Raw genomic sequence first — 19,562 nt, forward strand, 5'->3', positions numbered from 1 at the left:
ATAGGGAAGGAGTTAATTTGGATGGAGTGGTACTGTCCCAAAGTAATCACTTTAAATATCTCGGCTCAGTCCTTCAAGTAAATGGGGAATGTGAGGAGGATGTTAGTCATAGGATTAAAGCAGGGGGATGGGAGTTTTATGTGATCGCAAGATTCCCAAGAAGTTGAAAGGGAAATTTTACCGTACAGCCATACGACCGGCTATGTTATATGGTAGTGAGTGTTGGGCATTGAAGGAGTCATATGCGTCTAAGATCAGAGTTGCAGAGATGAGAATGTTAAGGTGGATGAGTGGCCATACTAGACTAGATAAAGTCCGTAATGAGAGTATTAGAAAAAAAGTAGGAGTGGTACCAATTGAGGATAAGTTGAGAGAAGGGAGATTGAGGTGGTTTGGTCATGTGAAGCGTAGATATACGGAAGCTCTAGTTAGACAAGTAGAGCACATTAGGTTAGAGGATAGAAAGAAAAAAAGGGGTAGGCCTAAATTGACTTTGAGGAGAGTAGTACAACATGACCTAGATGCATTACAAATTTCTGAGGATTTAATCCAAAATCGTTTAGAGTGGAAAAAGCGAATCCATATAGCCAACTCCAAATTTTTGGGATAAAGGCTTAGTTGAGTTAAGTTGTTACTTCTGTTTCTATTATCAAGAATATTGAGAAATTGTAGAGATTATAGGGTTCATGAACTATATCAAATCTATCCACACTGATCCTTTATTTATGCTATAATGCATCAGTCATGCAGTACAAGGAGAGAATTTATAGCTTCATATTTGAGAACTGCTAAGATTTTATAGTTCATGTAGTAGCTCCTTTGTTAGTATTACATGCCCTGTCTAGGTATTGAGAACTACATCTGTTATAACTTATTCCATCTTTTCCTATTTAAGTAACTCGTCTATGGTTCCTAGGAAACCAACAATAGAATTCTAGAGGCCCAATGATGTTGGGAATTAGATGTCACCAAAGGTTGGTTTTAATAGTAACAATATGGAAAAAATAAATAATAGAAAAAGCAATCATGGAAAAAATTTTAGAGACTTTTGAGAATGTACATCATGAACTTCAATCCATTTTGGCAGGGACAAGATATTGCATTTATGTTGTTCTACTCGGTATTGGCTTTAATAACTAACGACCAAGCTAAGTAGGATTAAACTCAGTATTGTTTTGCCCAATCCATTTTGAGGAAATTATGGAAAAATAGGATTCGATAAATTTTATATTTTCATGCTAGATTGACTTATCAATTTAGTTTCAATTTTGAATTTTCTGCTTGCTTTCTTTCATTGGCTCTTTAGTTTTTATTTACTTTAGTAGTTTTTGCTGATTCTTTTTGTTTTGGACATGGTTACTTTTTGCTTGCTTGTTTCATTGGTTCTTTTTGTTGCATTTTTATGTTCATCACCTGCACTTTAATGAGTTTCACAATGTTACAAATTTAGGTTGAGAGCTTAATATATATATATAACACTAGCAAAGAACAAGGATGAACAGGGGCTTATAGTCAAAGCTGCAGATCTGATGCAAAAAGTTGCACAATGTTGTAGGTGGAGAGAAGAAGTGGCGCGTGTACGGTTTGGGCTCTCATGCTTCAACTTTGTGTCCAGACTCATTTAACAGCTTTGCCACTTCACACAGGACAGCTACGGTGACAGATCATGTTGCTGATGAGCGCATTATAGTGCTCGAGGAGGAGATCATGCGCATGAAGAAAAATCAAGAGTGAATTCTTCAGCAACGCGTTGAGGAAAAGGTATCATGCCTCAAGTAACAGAGTGAAGAGCAGCTTCGCTCTATGCAAGAGGAGATGAGGCGTATGATGAAGCAGATGGCATCATTATCCCGCCCTTCAAATAATTCTGTTGATCCCCATGATCAGAGCACACAGAATCTGTAGCTTGATATTTTTTATATACATTTGTTCACTGAACTTGTTACTTGTACGGTTACTTTTATACTTTTATATAATATATGATATTTTTTTCTACTAATTATTGTAAATTTTATTATTATATTTATTTATGCTTATTACTAATTATATAAATATAATAATTCTTAATTCACTATTATTTGTTTATTATTAAAAATTAGAATATAAAAAATATCACAAATTAATTTTGTTTGTGACTAATTATAATCCGTCACAAATTTATGATAGACTGATTCCTCACAAATTTGTGACGGACCAATCCCTCACAATTTTGTGACATAATGCCTGTCGTTAAAAAAAAAAGTCAAAACAATCTGTGACGAACAATATTTTGTAACGGACATACCATCACTAATCCGTCCTAATTTTGTGACGGATTCGCACCAACATTTTGTAATGGACGAATGAGTTCTGTCATAAATTTTGACAGAAGTTCTGTCACAATTTCATCAAAAATTTGTGACGGAATTTTCTTATCTGTCACTAAAAATTTGTGATAAGCAAAATTGTGACGTCAATTTTCCTGTCACAAAATTAGACTTATGACGGATTTGTGACAGATTTTTCTATCACAAATCTAAATTTTTCTTGTAGTGAGTTATCACAATTGATATGATATCAATTAACTACCCAATGAATATATATATATATATATATATATATATATATATATATATATATATATATATATATATATATATATATAGCAATTATTTAGATATTACTAATAATTCTTTTATATGGTGTAAGTGGTTTCGTTCCATTTATAATCAAATATTTCTAATGAACCTAGCTATAGGTTTATATTGATTTTGGACTTGGGTCATGTACATGACATAAGCATACATTATATATATATACTTCTATTGTATCCTGTGAGATTTTTTATTTTGGGAGAATGCCATTCAATTGTGTCGTGTACAAGTACTAAGTCTGTAGCATTTAATGAATCTGTAAAACCTTATTTTGGATGTTTAATCAGTTATACTGATTGAATGAAATCTTTTATCTTGTATTTGCATTGGATAATTCATGCACTTTTCACAGGTGGTTGAAGATCATACTATAAAAAATTTGAACGAACATGCTTCACGGCTATTAGTTTTCGAACCATTGCATTTCAACACGATTTCAAACATTTCATAAAATCATTTCTTTCTATATAATTTTGAGTCCGTTTGCCATGAAGTAGAGTGGAGGGAAACATGTAGGATTGATACTCGATTCTCTGTTTCGTCTATAGCAAGGCCACTTTAAAATTTTCCGTCAATTCCAAAGCTATCTATTATTTACTGGTAACATAGTTACTATAGATTTCTTCTAGTACAACTACCTCTTACATACTGGCAGCAACCTATTCCAGAATTTTATCAATTCATGCATCTATCACCCCACCCTAATTAATTTCGGCATATAATGGTATCAAGATTAGGGCTAGGCAACATTCTAAATAAATTTCTGCATTTCAAGAAAATCATTGCATTCATTTCATGTTTTCTATATGTACATATTACAACCATACATATCAATCACACAACTATAGATCAATGTTTATCATTGGCAATAGATAACCAAGCAATTTGCATAATATTGATGGGTGAAAATCACATCAAGTATAATGAGATTTTGTAGAATATTTTGTTGATATTATGGATATTTTATAATAATTTTAGTTTTATTAGTTGTTTTTATCAATTGTAATAAATTTTTATTGACAAAAACTTGGTATGCGTATGCAAGTCACAGAATCCTGCAAATAATAAAGTGGTAAATAAATTCTCATAAGAATTGTGTTTAATTACTAAAATATATACTAATCTTACTAATTTCTAAACTATCAATTTAAAATATTATTTAATTAACTAATAAAAATTAAAAAAAATAAATTTACAAACCAATTAATTGAAAATCAAGATAATTACTTGGTAATTTTGATTTTACCTGAAAGAACCTAATTTAACCTATTTGATTGACAATCTACTTTAAATTATCTAATACAAGGAAGAATGACCTTAAATTATTTGATATTTTCTCCCGAGTTATACCAAATATATTAACTAAGATCGACTGTCCATCTGCCAATAGAAACAACAAATTCATTAGATCCTGTGATCATTCAATAAAAATTGTCATAGGTCAAATTTTCTACCCCGCTCCAACGATTATATATTCTTATAAAATTTATTGTTATTCTCAAATCCACAAATTTCTTTTCTAACATTAATTATGAATTGAAAGCAATTAAATACCACAACGGTCGATCCCAAAAACATTAATTGATCCAAGTTTTGCCTGCACGTGTTCTTGTGTTTTTCCCTTTGCGCTTGACGACTCATACCCACTAATTAACACTTTCTCTGATTTAAGATGACACATATGGCCTGAGACATCTACAGCATATAGAAAAAAAATAACAAAAGAACGAAGTGATTAAGTAAAGGCAAAACAAGGCATAAAAATGCTAAAAGAGACGTAATATAAAAATTTTATTAACTATTAAAAACGTATTAAAGTTAGTAAAAAATTGTTAAAATTGATAAAAACAATTAATGACACTAAAAATATTATAAAATTTATGAAATATCCATAATATCAATAAATATTCTTTAAATCTCATTAATATTCATGTGATTTTCACCAATCAAATACCTCCAAATTTAAATTTTTGTTTACTTCCAAGTTGAAAAAAACAAATAATGGGCAAAGAAGAAATTTGATATGGCCCCAGAACTTGCAAGACATAATAGCATTTTCGATAAATTAACTTTAAAAAATATATATTTCCACCCGAGTGCTATAATGTAGTCACCTCAATTAAAATTTTAAAATTTAATTTTCACAGTTTAATAATCTCAACCTGTTACTACTTAAATCAAACTTTATATAATTAATAATGACAAAAAGTCTTTTTTTTTTATTTTTAAAGTGTGAGCTAATAAACTCCGCCTAAGTATTTACGCTTAGCCGGTCCCAAGGCCAGATAAAGAAGGAGGGTTGCGGTAGGTGACAACCAACGTAAAAATTTCGTCACACCTTATAATATGGATTCAAATGATATAAATGTTGGGGCGTCCTCTACTTACAACGCGCTACATCGGAGCCCGGGTGTAGTGAGAAATATGCAAGGGTGTAGAGCGTTCACTGAAAGCGATATGCCATGCTGGCACCCGAGTGTGGTGTTAAGTGAGCAAGGGTTCCCACATCATGGATGGGTGAGGGTAAAGAAGTTAGTCCATAGAACAGATAGTAGAATAGATAGTGGAACGGAACACAAGATAGACATAGAAAACAATAGAAGATATCATAGAAGGAGACCAATTAGGAAGGAACATGATAAGAGGAGGATCAGGGTTGGCACTTGGAATGTTGGATCACTTACAGGAAAATTAATGGAGCTTGTGGATACCTTGGAAAGGAGAATGGTGAATATTGCTTGCATTCAGGAGACTAAATAGATAGGAGAGAAATTCAAGGAAGTGGGTAATTCAGGGTACAAACTGTGATTTACTGGAAAGGAGAGAAATAAGAACAGAGTGGACATAATCATAGACAGGACATTGAAAGACGCTGTAATAGCTGTGAAAAGAGTAGGAGATAGAATTATACTAATAAAGCTAATACTAGAAGAAGAAACAATAAATGTAGTTAGTGCTTATGCCCCACAAATAGGATTAGATAGTGAGAGTAAACAAAGGTTTTGGAAAGATATGGATGATTTAATGCAAAGCATACCGAATGAAGAGAATGTTTTCATTGGTGGAGATTTGAATGGACATGTAGGAAGTGATAGGCAAGGTTACAAGAATATTCATGGAGGTTTTGGCTTTGGCAGTTGAAATGAGGAGGGAAAAAGTATCCTGAATTTTGCTATGGCATATGACCTAATACTAGCAAATACCTACTTTATAAAAAGAGAGTTACATTTAGTGACTTTCAAAAGTGGGCAACATAGAAGCCAAATCGACTTCCTCTTAACTAGGAAGACAAATAGAGCTCTATGCAAGGCTTGCAAGGTCATTCCAGGAGAGGCTTTAACAAGTCAACATCGGTTAGTGATCTTGGATGTCAAGTTTAGGAACAATTCAAGTAAGGTCAGAAGAAATAATGTAGCTCAAACAAAGTGGTGGGAGTTCAAAGAAGTAAAGCAAGTGAAGTTCAAAAATGAGTTTCTCGAGTCCGAAGCATGGAAGCTGGATATGGAGGCCAATGATATGTGGATACAGATAGCATCAAAGATTAGAGAAGTAGCTAGAAAAGTACTTGGAGAGTCTAAAAGACATAGACCACCCTCAAAAGACAGATGGTGGTGAAATGAAGAAGTACAAAAGGTAGTGAAAAGAAAAAGAGAATGCTATAATAAATTACCTAAATGTGATAATAATGAGACATATGAATAGTACAAGATAGCAAAGAAAAAGGCAAAAAAAGCAGTTAGTCAAGCAAGAGCACAGGCCTTTGAAAAGTTATATGAGAAACTTGGAACTAAAGAAGGGGAGAAAGATATTTATAGATTAGCAAGGAGGAGAGAAAGGAAATGTCAAGATCTCAATCAAGTTAGGTGCATTAAGGATAAAGAAAGAAAAGTGTTGGTGAAAGATGAGGACATTAAAGAAATATGGAGAAATTATTTTAATGATCTCTTTAATAACAATCAAAATGGTAATAACATGAATATAGACTATAGAACAATTGGAAAAAATGTGAATTATACTAGAAGGATTAGATCTTTAGAAGTAAAGGAAGCACTTAAGAGAATAAAAGTGGGTAAAGCCTGTGGACCCAATGGAATACTAGTTGAAGTGTAGAAGTGTATGAAAGATATGGGAGTGGCATGATTAACTAAATTATTTAATAAGATTCTAAACTCAAAGAAAATGTCTGATGAATATAGGAGGAGTATTTTAGTACTTATTTTTAAAAATAAGGGAGAGATACAGAGTTGCTCGAACTATAGGGGAATTAAACTCATGAGCCATATTATGAAGTTATGGGAGAGAGTTGTGGAGCATCGACTACATCATGATACTTTTATCTCTCTCAATCAATTTCGCTTCATGCCCGGTCATTCAACTTTGGAAGCGATCTTTCTCATTAGAAGCTTGATGGAGAAATATAGAGATGTGAAGAAAGATCTACACATGGTTTTTATTGATTTGGAGAAGGCTTATGATAGTGTTCCAAGAGATGTCTTATGGAGTGTGTTAGAACAAAAGAGGGTATCTATTAGGTAAATACAAGTGTTGAAAGATATGTATGAAGGAACAACTACTATTGTGCGCACAGTGAAAGGGGACACAAGAGATTTTCCAATCTCAATTGGATTATACCAAGGATCAGCTATAAGCCCTTACCTTTTTACATTAGTTTTAGATGAATTAACGAAACATATACAAGAGAGTATTCCTTGGTGCATTATTTTTGCGGATGATATTATTCTGATAGATGAGGCGCGAGAATGAGTCAATAGAAAGCTAGAGCTTTGGAGAAGTACTCTAGAGTCAAAGGGCTTTAAATTAAGTAGAACGAAGATAAAATACATGCATTGCAAGTTCAGTGAAGGCCAAACTAGTAATAGGGAAGGAGTTAGTTTGGATGGAGTGGTACTGTCTCAAAGTAATTACTTTAAATATCTCGGCTCAGTCCTTCAAGTAGATGGGGGATGTGAGGAGGATGTTAGTCGTAGGATTAAAGCTCGATGGTTGAAGTGGAGACGTGCCACGGGAGTTCTATGTGATCACAAGATTTTTAATAAGTTGAAAGGAAAATTTTACCGTACAGTCATACAATCGGCTATGTTATATGGTAGTGAGTGTTGGGCACTGAATGAGTTATATGCGTCTAAGATAAGAGTTGCAGAGATGAGAATGTTAAGGTAGATGAATGACCATACTAGACTAGATAAAGTTCGTAATGAGAGTACTAGAGAAAATATAGAAGTGGTGCCAATTAAGAATAAGTTGAGAGAAGAGAGATTGAGGTGGTTTGGTCATGTGAAGCATAGACATACGGAGGCTCCAGTTAGACAAGTAGAGCACATTAGGTTAGAGGATAGAAAGAAAAAAAAAGGGGTAGACCTAAATTGACTTAGAGGAGAGTAGTATAACATGACCTAGAAGCATTACACATTTCTAAGGATTTAACCCAAAATCGTTTCGAGTGTAGAAAGCGAATCTATATAACTGACCCCAAATTTTTGGAATAAAGGCTTAGTTGAGTTTAGTTTAATTTAAAGTGTGGGCTAATAGTCATATAAATTCTTAAAGTATTTTGAGATTCAAACACACCCTTTAAATTTTAAAAAAGATCAAACAAATCATTCAAATTTTAATAATAAATCAAATAAGCCTTTTTATTATTTTGGAGACAAATAAGTCTTTCAATTTTTTAAAAATAGATTAAAAAAATTGAACTATAATTTATCTCTAATATAAATCCAGACAAAACCATGCATAAAGAAAATGACAAAGATGATGAACCCATAAGGCAACTTCTAGAACCATTCAACAATAGATAGCTTATCAATCTGCTCTATAATGCAACAGATACTTATTAGGATATTGCAAATCAAATATGCAGAATTATTGTCTCATTATGTTTTCAAAAAGATATATGTAAAGTTTATGGAACTCTTTGATGACATGTAAATGTATAAAGTTTAGTGTGCTTGTAATCAAATATTTTATGATATAAATAAATTGTTTTATATGTTTAAAAGTTTTTTATGACTTTCTTGGGCCTTACTAATATTTACAAAACATTCAAGCTAGCTATGTTATTATAAAAGTTTTGATGGCTCATTGCGTACCTATTCCCCTAACGCCGATGGTGGTTCTGGATTTGGATCGTTACATATATACTTTTAATAACGTATAATAACAAAAATGCAATTTTTGGCAATTAAGTAATTCTAGTAGAGAAATTCTATTTCTCCTATATTTTAATGAGATATCTAAACAATAGAAAAGAAATTTAATTTCTCTTTTCTTTTCTCTCTTTTCTCTTTATTTGTCCTCTTTAATTGCTCCTAATTTTCATTGCACATTAAGGATCCAAACAAAAGGATAGAGTTTACTGACTCAATTAAAATTGTATTTGGTTTTAAATTGCATTTAGGTTAAAACTTTTGTTCATTATCTTGGATGATTTCTAGTTATTTTACTTTATTGTTTATTGGGTTTATTAATTTATGCTTTTGCTTGTTGATTTTTGCATTTATTTGTTGATTTTGAAGAGAATAATAAAGAACAAAAGTTGGGAGAGAAACGGGAGAGAGAGGAAGACAAAAACGTGAGAGAGTGAGGGAGATATATATATATATATATATATAGAGAGAGAGAGAGAGAGAGAGAGAGAGAGAGAGAGAGAGAGAGAGAAAAGGGGGGTGGAGGTGGTGGGAGATGGGGAAGTTGGGTAAAGAGAGGGAGATAGGAGAAAGAGAGAGCGGAGCAAGGGGAGAGATTATTGAGCTTGAGGTTTTAGCACATGAGCTTATCAAGCCTATAATAAGGACTAGCTCATTTATATCATAAATGAGTTCAAAATGAGTTAACCTCAAATTTAGTACCCCTTAAAAGAGTTGAATCCAAATTGTAATAACAAAACTCAAGTTGAGTTGAGCTGAGTTTAAATCATTCAAAGTTTGGCTCGACTCAACTGGTTTGCACAAGTCTTTCACTCCAATATGGCCAATTGGCCGTCCAGATTATTCTACAACCCGTATTGGGCTGGGCTTTGAAATTCTTGGATCAATTTAGTGATTAGATATTAAGGTCGTTAAAATCAAACAAGGGAAGATCCAGATCAGTCCATTCAATGTGGTGACGGCCGTTTCTGAGCACCTTGGTGGGGCAGGCCAATAACTTGTTTTTCTCCTTAATTTCAATAATATGTGAAATTTGAAATTTGGTGTTGACTTGTGGATATTCTTCTTAAAGTTGCCCTTATCTTTCCTTTCAATGGGGTAATTACGTTCGGAACCCCTACTTCTACTTTTTCCAATTTTTTATTTTTTTTTTATTTTTTTTTACTTGCATGTTGTAATTGTAGATCATGGATTCATGGTTTGATAAAAACCACTAAAAAGAAAAAAGAAGCGACTGCTACACTTTGACTTTTTTTGTCCGATTATGACGTATCATTTATGTAGTCACAAAGAGATATATTTTTTTTATAATTTGATTAAAATTTTAAAATTTTAAAATTTAATTAACGATGTGGAAAATAAATTCATTTTAATCTTTGAAATTTAAGATTTTCATTTCTTTGTAAATGTATAATTATTTTATAACATAAAATTCTGGTTGAAATTTTTTATATAAGGAAAAATTTTATGAAATACATATGAATAAAAAATAACTACTTTACAAGTATGTAATTATCATTTCAATAATACTCTTTTTCTTTTTCTTTAGAGAGGAAAATGGATATCATTAAGAAGCCAGCATTCCTCAAGGGCAAAGGAAAATTGTTGCACCAAACTGTTCTACTCTATTTTATTATGTAAAAGGTGAACCAAATGAAATGTAATTAACATAGCGTTAAAAAAAATAAGTGCTATTAATCAAAGCCCTTTAAAATAATAATAATAATAATAATATGAATAATCGACATTAAAATTTCTCTAAAGAAAAATAATCAAGTATCAAACATAATTTAATATCAAAAACTAATTAAAAAAAATTATCCAAACCTTTATATTTCACACTCTTACTCTTACTTCACATTTTATATTTGATTGATGTCGATTGATGTGAGACATGAATTATCATCCGAGCAAAATTTAAATGAGACGTTAATCATCGCCTCAATTTTTAATTTGCTTTGTCCAGTTCTAAATTCATATAATTTTCTTCTAAGCTGTCTTGTAATCTCCCAAGAATAATTTATGAATTCTCTCCCAACAGGAAGCTGCTAAAAATTCTATATATATATATAACAGAAAATTCAAATAATAATTAATCAACCATGTGTGGATATATAAATATTTTTATACCCAATACCAAATCCAGATTTGTCTTTATCTTGTTGAAGAATAAATAAATGGAGAGAGTTTCACATCCAACCAAGTGAAAGTCATTATTTATTGAGATGATAAGAATACTTAATATAATGAATCCATGGCTGCCTCTCCCACAATGCTAGATATTTTCATTGATTACTTAATTAATCTAATCATCATTTCATTTCTAACTAAATCAATTTTTTAAACATATAAATTGACCAAATCAGTTCCAGAATTATCATTTTCTAATCACTGATTCATAGTTTTTGTGCCGTTGCGAATAAGAAATGTAGATGATGATCTCATGGGACGGCTGCTTGCTGGCCCCTCACCACAACATTTCATTATCATATAGTCAACAACCATTCTCCAAAGCTTTAATATATGCCATAATTAATACGGAATTAAAGGTGTTGGATTTAGATAAAACTATTTCTTAATCGGTGGGATGAGATATGAGATTCCCACCTCTGAAATATTAGCATAGTCAAGATAAAAGGATCTAATTTTTTTTTTTTTTTTTTCATTTCAATTTGAAAGATTCCCTAGTGAATTGTGAACAAATTTTGCAACTTCTTTTGGTATTATATTGTGAAGAATATGCTTATTGTCATTCTGCTTTGAATCCCACTAAGTTTTATAGTTTCTAGCAGGGGTGTATATGGTTTTGGAGGTTTCGAATTAAATTGAAAAATTGAACCAGAATAAAAAAATGATCTATATTGTAAGAATCGAACTGAAATCATATCAAACTGAAGAACTAATTATATATATATATATATATTCAGGTATATTTTATAATTTTAATAAAATTATATATATTTATATGTAATTATGTAATTAAGATTGTTCTATATATATATAAAACTTAATTTTTAATATTATCTAGTAGTTTTTAATATTATTTAGTATTTTTCTAACTTTTTAAAATAATTTTAGCCTTAAATGCATTAAATCATCTTATAATTCTTAATTATATGACTAAATCACATATTGGTCATATAATACACTTTGTAATTCTTAATTATATAGGTATCTTTTAGTTAAAAAATTATATAATTAAGAAATATGTAAAAGATAATATAATATTCTTATTAAAAATACATTTTTTATATTAATATTTTAGTGTTAGTATTACTATTTTATTGTTATTTTCATATTAGAAATTTAATTATATTTTCTACTTCAAAATGGATACAAAATTGTTCTAGTTTTAGATGTAAAAATCAAAATTTAGATAAAATTAAAACCAAATTTGAAATCAAAATAGAATTAAAATTAGAACCAAAACCATACCGAAATTGTTTAGAACCGAACCAAAATCGAAATTGAAGTTTGGTTCCTAAAAGTCACAAAATTGAAAGTTTGGTTTCAATATCCTCTTCTTAACTAAAATTGGACTAGAACCAAAATTGAACACCCCTAATTTATAGGGATCCACTCACGATTTTCTATGTATAACTTTTTTATTTTAATATAAAATTTAATTATATTATATTAGTATTATGACTTATACACGTAATATCATTTATTTGGCTAATTTTCACCCACCATCCTTGAACTTTGGGGGTTATATCACACCGTCCTTAAACTTCAATATATATCACAAAAGTCATCTTACTTTAATTTTATATTAGCTAAAGTCCTTGTGACCGAATTTTGTTGGGAACTCTAGGCAAAAGGTGACTTGTTCATGCCATGATGGCATTAACACAATAAAAAAGTTTATCTCTAACACGTGGCATTTCAATAATAAAAATTGATTTTCTCTCTTGCCTTTATCTCTCTATCATCTCTCTTTCTCTCTTGCCATTATCTCTATATCCTCTCTCTCTCTCGCCATTGTCTCTCTAACCTCTCGCCATTATCTCTGTATCCTCTCTCTATCTTCTCTCTTTCTCTCTTGCCATTATCTTTCTATCCTCTCTCTCTAGATCTCTCGCCATTATCTCTCTATCTTGTCTTCATCATTTACATTCCAATCAAACCCTTCCCCAAAACCTCAATTACCACACTTGTTGTTCCATACTTAACCCTGTATCCATCTTTGATTTGCTGCCCAGATCTGGATCTGCCCCTTCTGCTTCCAATGCAACCACTTCCCTCCTCACTAAACCTCCATCAATGGCAACAACCTCCCTACAGAGCTTTTGCCACTGTACACCACCATCGAGTGTGAGACTCCAAGACAGTGTTCATCCTTGTTGGTTTTGATGTTGTTGTTTGACACTTATACCATCGAAAAGGAGATGGCTTTCCTCAAGTCTGCCTTGTATTAAACCATTGGCCTCCTCCCAAAAAATTCCATTGTTGGCCTCATCACTTTTGGGAGCTTGGTCCACATTCACAATCTAGGTTTATGAATCTTGGCTTTGTGATGAATTTGGGAGCTTGGGTTCTTGGAGTCTCCATTGGCAAATATATCTGGGTATTGTGATCAAATTTGGGTGCTTGGATTCTTGCTTATTATATATATATGAGTCTTGATATTGTAAATGAATTTGGGTTAGATTGAATCTGGGTTATCTCTCATGCACTAATGTGGGTATTGTGAATCTAGGTTTGATTGAAATTTTTTTGTTTGATTGAAATACATAAATTATATTTTTATTTGGGTATTGTATTGAATGATGATTTATATTGCATTTGGTTTTTATTTTTTTCCTTTTAATGCCAACATGGCATGCACAAGTCACCTTTTGGCCGGAGTTCCCAACAAAATCCAGCCACAAGGACTTTAACTAAATAAAGTTCAGGGATAGTACTGATACAACCCCCAAAGTTCAAGGACAATGAGTAAAATTAGTCCATTTATTTACTTAATGAAGCATAAAATTTTAACCTTTTAAAATTGAATGTAAATATTTATATCTAAATTCGTGCACTCTCAATTTATATACATTTTAGTTACTTTTGTGTACATCTCGATATAAATATTTAATTTAACAGTTATAAAATTTATTCTGATATGACTTTAATCTTATATTACTTGTATACTTAAAATTTTTCATTCATATTAAATCAAAATATTAACAAGTTAATAGATGAATTCCGATTTGAAAATATTGGATTGAACTCACTTTTAGGGGAGCATAATTTAAATTGATTTATTAAATTTGATTTAAATTAAAAAAAAATCTATAGAATCCAATCGAAATAAATTAAATATGAATATAAATATAATACCTTGACCTTTTATAGCTCATTGGCAAATTGCCTTTATATGAGGACTTCCATTTCCTGGTTTTGAGGAGAAATTATATTATATATCCGTTATTTTATGGAGTATAGTTTATATGCAGTGACAAATTAATAATAAATAAATTTTTTTATAAAGTGGATTTCAAAAAATTGTAACTACTTTTAGTTATCTTCTTTTAATTTTAACAATTACATTTGTATATTTATCTATCTCTTATTCCTCTATCATTCTATATAAAATATTAATGTGTTATTACCGCTTCATTATATAATTTCTTAGTTTTGAGCCTCGCCCTCTGTTTTTATTTCTTTCTATTATTTTTATTAATCCTAATAGCCCATTCATTGAAAATGATTTCAGTCATCAAATTTCTATCATGTATTCATTATTGCACAAAGCCTACTAAATCGATCTCTTCTTCTTCTATTTCTTCTCTGCCTGTCGCCCTATTTCTTTATCTCTCTCTCTTTTTTTGTCCTCTGCTGACTGCCATCTTCTTCTTGAAATAGTACAAGCCCAGTTCTACAGTGCTCAACTCTGCATTTGCTTCCCTAGGGCTCAGCGCCACAAACACTTCCCTTTCTTTTTCCTTTATTTTTAATTTATTTTCTGTAATTTGTAATATTGCATTTTGTTTTGGATATTGAAATTAGTGATATGTGAAAATGTCAGCTGATCATTGAAAAAAATTAAAAAAAAAAACTCAATAGATCTCATTTGATTATTTATATAATTTAATTCAGTTTTAATGTTAAATAAATTTTAATTTTAATTTTTTTCATTCAATTGAGTTTGAAACTGAACATACCGCCTGGATTCGAATACACGGGAACTTATTTGGAATATTATTTGGAAGTAATACTCATCAGCTCACATTATCTCGTATTTAATACCAGCATCGTTGCATCAATTCTTACATTCAATACATATGACATATAGAGTATGCCAAAACGACTAATATCGATCTTTTGATATTGGTATGTAAAAAAAAAAAAAAAAAAATTCTTCGTACTCTTTTTTCCCTAAACATAAACTCGTCCCATTTATTCTTAGGCAAGACATTCCCTGCTGTGATACTCCTCACAATGACAAACTTAACCATGGGAGGAATTAGGGATAAATTTCCCAACAATCACTCAATTTTATTAATTGTTTCATTTCATTTTATTTTAATAAAATCACACAATTTTTATTTTTTATTTAGTAGCAGTCACTCAAATCAAAATCCAGTATAATCTCTAGTGAAACTTTTATATACGACGAGTCTTATGTGGCTTTAAATCATAAAAGTTTATCACTTTGTCAGGTCATATTAAGAAAAACCAAATAAATAAACAAATTTTATCTCAATGTTGCTTATTACATTTACTAATCTCTATTTTTAGATCCCAAAAGAAACAAATTTTATCTCAATGTTGCTTATTACATTTACTAATCTCTATTTTTAGATCCCAAAAGAAACAAATTTTAATTTAACCGAGCAAAAATATATATTTTTTAATGATTTAAAGCAAGACACGCCACATAGAAACTCTATCGGATATTCTATTAGATTATGGTCTTAGTAACTATTAGTAAATAAAAAAAAATGAGTATTTTATTCAAACAAATTAAAATACAACAACTAAAATGAAACATTAATAAAATTAAGTGACTACGAATAAAATTTATCCGAGAAATTAGCGATGCTACAGGTGATTTTTGTGGTCTTGACCCTGATGACATATAGACTTGCAATAAAAAAAAAGGATGACACAGATAGCCTTCTAGTAGGCCACTCCGAATCTCAAACCAAAGATCTCAATTCTTCATAGAGAGATTAGAAAATTATTTAGTAACAGAGAATTGTAGAGATAGTAAGCATACTTGTTTCTTCTCTCTTGGTTGGTATTTATAGCTTTTTGGAAAATAGTCATTGTTTTATTTACGGCGATAATCTTATCTAAATTTCTAAGGTGATTTCCATAAATTCGCTATTTACTGGGTTGCATGCATGATTATTGCTTGGTTCGTAAAATCTGGTCTTTAGCAATTACTGCAACTGTTTGTTAGGTATGGCTTCTATTCACTATTTTGGGCAAACAAAGTTTTTGTTCAGTCTTTGTCTTTGCTCGGTTCTTTCGATCCACACCTCCGTTCAACTTTCTTTTCTGCTACATTAGAAGTATTTCTGTCTTTGATTTACAATGCTGGACATAATTTTGACTATTTAACTTCGATTTTTGGGCAAATAGTATCAATTAATCTTATTTTTGTGAAGAAAGTTGATTACTATTTTCTTCTTATTACGTGTAAAATGTCAATACCCATTACTCTTAGACAGGGCATGATATCAGGCTTCCAATAATTGACGGAAAAATAACTGGAAAAAAAAATAAAAATAAAAAGTCTCAGAGCAGTGAAAAAGTGAATTATGGAATGAGAATGGAACATAATAATGATGGTAATGCAAATTGCTTAATCTATGTTTGTGGATGCTGTTAATAAAAACAAAGCAGAAAAACATACATTGAGCAGAAAAACAAAGCTTGTGATATGGGTAGAGACAGGCCAATTGAGAGGGAGATCACAAAACTGTCTCCTACTATGATGGTCCTGCACTAATTTTACTAACGTTGCTGCTGCTGCTACTACATCCCCAACATAACATAAATATAGCTTAAACTTGCTAGAAATGGAAATGCATGATCTGTGAAGCATGTTGTAAATTTTCAAGGCCTGGTAAATATGCAGCCTTTCGGAGGAGATGTAGTGAAGGGAGAATTTGAAGGAAAAACTAGGAAAAAAAAATGTGTAGCTTTTCAATTAAAAAGAGTTATACAAAAGAAAGAAAGAAGGTAAATGAGGTGGGTTTGAAGCTTTGGATATCCTGATAGGAAAAAAGTAGTGAAGCTGCGAGGGAAGTCATAGGCTGTTTCTGAAAAATCTGCAACCTGAAAGGAGGTGGGCTTGAAGATCAAATTCTCCTAAGAATGTATGGCAGGGTTAAAAAGTCACAGGTTGGTTTCCTAAAAAATCTCCAACCAGTGAAAGAATCTGAGTGGGTGGACCAAAAACCAACTGTAAAATAGCAAACATAGAGAAAGATCAAGAAAGAGACAGAGACCACCGTGCTATATATTCCACAGCTGGAGATGGACCTATCAGTCTTGATCCTTCCAAAAGAATGGCTTCAGTGGAAAAGAAGAGGAGGAAGAAGAAGAAGCTGAGCCCATGTTGTCCTGTTGTCTCTGCACGGCAGAAGAATCATTGAACTGTTGTTGATTTGGATTGCCAAAAGAAAGGTGTGATTGCAATAAAAGATTATTAGTGGTGTCCAAATCATCCCACACTGGACTTCCCGGTCCCCATCCTACTGGAATTGTATTGAACCAAGCTTCTGCCATGTCTCCCCAGACCAATTCTTGAGACCCTGAAACGCCTTCTCCTCCACTAGACCCCTCTGCTACCGCCTGAACCTCATCACTCACTGTAGCCCCACTGGAACCCATCCCTGAATCATTGTCAGGATTGTCTCCTTGAGGCTGCTGTGACAGGGGCTGCAGCGGAGGTGGCAGTGGTGGTAACGGTGGCATACTTTCCACATTTGAATCCTGCAAGTCAAGAATTTCTTGAGTTTGTTTAGGTGATGAACTTTTATTGGGAGTTGGAGGAGACGAAACTGCTGCAGTTGTAGCAGTGGAGATTGCTTTATCCTTATTGAGGAAAAGTTCAGGGAAATTTAGCCTTGCATTCTCTCCTCTCAACTTAAAAGCCTCGCGATCATAAGCCATGGCAGCATCTTCAGCTGTGTCAAACGTGCCTAGCCAAAGCCGAGTCCTATTACGGGGGAGACGAATCTCAGCTACCCATTTACCCCAATGTCTTTGCCTCACTCCCCTGTAAAGCTTTGTTGTGTTTATGGGCTGAAGCTGAACCGGTGGCCTAAACAATGGCCTTCCGTCTGGGCCCAGCCTATTCATCATCATCATCCTTCCTCTTGGACTTAAGTTCAGTGAATCATTCCAATATTGTAACATCTGCTGCTGCTGCCGTTGCTTTGCCAATGCAAATTCTCCAGCAAAAAGCGGAGGATAAGAGATGCCTTGCTGCTGGTTTTGAGCAAAAGAAATCATTTGTTGTTGATTTTGTGCCCCTTGTTGTGGTGGACGGAAATAAGGCATGGAAGGGTTTGTTCTGAATTGGTGGGGGAATTGAATAGGTTGATTACACCCTTCAAAAGCAAAAGGAAATAGATGTCTCGAACTAGAAGACGAGGCAGAAGAAGAAGGTGGATGTAAAGAAAGAGCAGAGGCAGAGCTAGGAGAAACAGAGAAAGAAGGTGCGGATTGATGTGCTGAAGATGCAGAGAAATGAATTGGGCCTTGGTGTTCAGGGCTCTGAATCTTTCTGAGAGGCCTTTCTGCCATGGAGGCTTCACCAAAAACTGGCTTCCATTGCTGACTCTCAATGAAGCTAAGATCAACTTCCTTGTTGCCCCTGTCAAGCTCCCAATCTTGCCTCGTCATCCTCTCAGTTTCATCAACAACCTTCTTGGATTTTTCTGTGTTATTTTTAGCTGCAGCCATTATGGTAAAGATAACTATCCTGCTTGCTCTCTCTAAAGATTTTATAAGCAAATGAATTATGGAGATTTCGAGATGGGTCACCAAGCAAATGGAAGAGTAGATAGGAATCAAATGTATCAGAAAAACAGATAGACAAGAAAGAAACAGATCCAAATATGTTCAAAAGATTCTAAAAATCTGGTCTGGAATTTAATAGGTAATCCGAGTGAAGTAAAAACAGAATCGGATACCACAAGCGTCAAATCTTGAGCAACCCCATCTCACTTTTCACTTGCTAATCAATATTCAGAAAGAGAGAGAGCAAGCAGGGCGAAGGAAGATAAAGAAAATTCCAAATGAAGCTGTTGATGAAGATGAAATATTGCTGCTAGATTCTGCGGAGTGAATTTGAGAGAATTTGGAACAGAGAGAGGCCAAGACAAGAGAACAGGGGAGAGCTGTGTTTTTTAAGCTGTTCTTGTGAGAGGAGAAGAAAGCAGGGGAGGGAGGGTTTATAAGTAAGAAAAATATTTGAAAGGAGATTTTTTTTCTGGGTGCAAGGGAAAGGGATACGCAGAATTATGGTGGAGCATTAAAAGATAGTTTTATTTTAAACACAATTTTAATATTATTTTAAACACAATTTTAATGGTTAATTATGAAAATATTCACATAAAATTTATCATAATTAATAATAATCACATAAGAATTATATTTTAATATATTTTTTTACATAAAATTTTTATTTTTTTATTAAAAATATAATACACATAAATTAATAATAAAATAACTACTATTAAAATCATAATAATTTCATCAAAAATAAAATTCATGTATTTATAAAAGGCACCGAAAAATCCCTAATGAGATACAG

At 32.2% G+C, this 19,562-nt stretch overlaps 2 protein-coding genes across 3 annotated transcripts in view; one reads left to right on the forward strand and one right to left on the reverse strand.

The window, feature by feature from the left end:
* Positions 1–1,991, forward strand: part of LOC110669137 (uncharacterized) — a 29,143-nt gene extending 27,152 nt beyond the window's left edge. For both annotated transcript variants that reach the window (XM_058150100.1, XM_021830637.2), the window contains exon 3: positions 1,556–1,991. In XM_058150100.1, the coding sequence (XP_058006083.1) occupies positions 1,556–1,660 (105 nt within the window). In that variant the 3' untranslated portion in view covers positions 1,661–1,991. The remainder of the gene's footprint in view (positions 1–1,555) is intronic.
* Positions 1,992–16,534: 14,543 nt separating this feature from the next.
* LOC110669131 (ethylene-responsive transcription factor ERF053) lies at positions 16,535–19,272 on the reverse strand. The gene has a single exon (XM_021830631.2). The coding sequence runs from the start codon at positions 18,707–18,709 to the stop codon at positions 17,285–17,287; it is 1,425 nt and encodes a 474-aa protein (XP_021686323.2). The 5' UTR covers positions 18,710–19,272; the 3' UTR covers positions 16,535–17,284.
* Positions 19,273–19,562: the final 290 nt, after the last annotated feature.

This window comes from Hevea brasiliensis, chromosome 7 (assembly GCF_030052815.1).
Source record: "Hevea brasiliensis isolate MT/VB/25A 57/8 chromosome 7, ASM3005281v1, whole genome shotgun sequence".
In the NCBI taxonomy this organism is placed as follows: domain Eukaryota; kingdom Viridiplantae; phylum Streptophyta; class Magnoliopsida; order Malpighiales; family Euphorbiaceae; genus Hevea; species Hevea brasiliensis.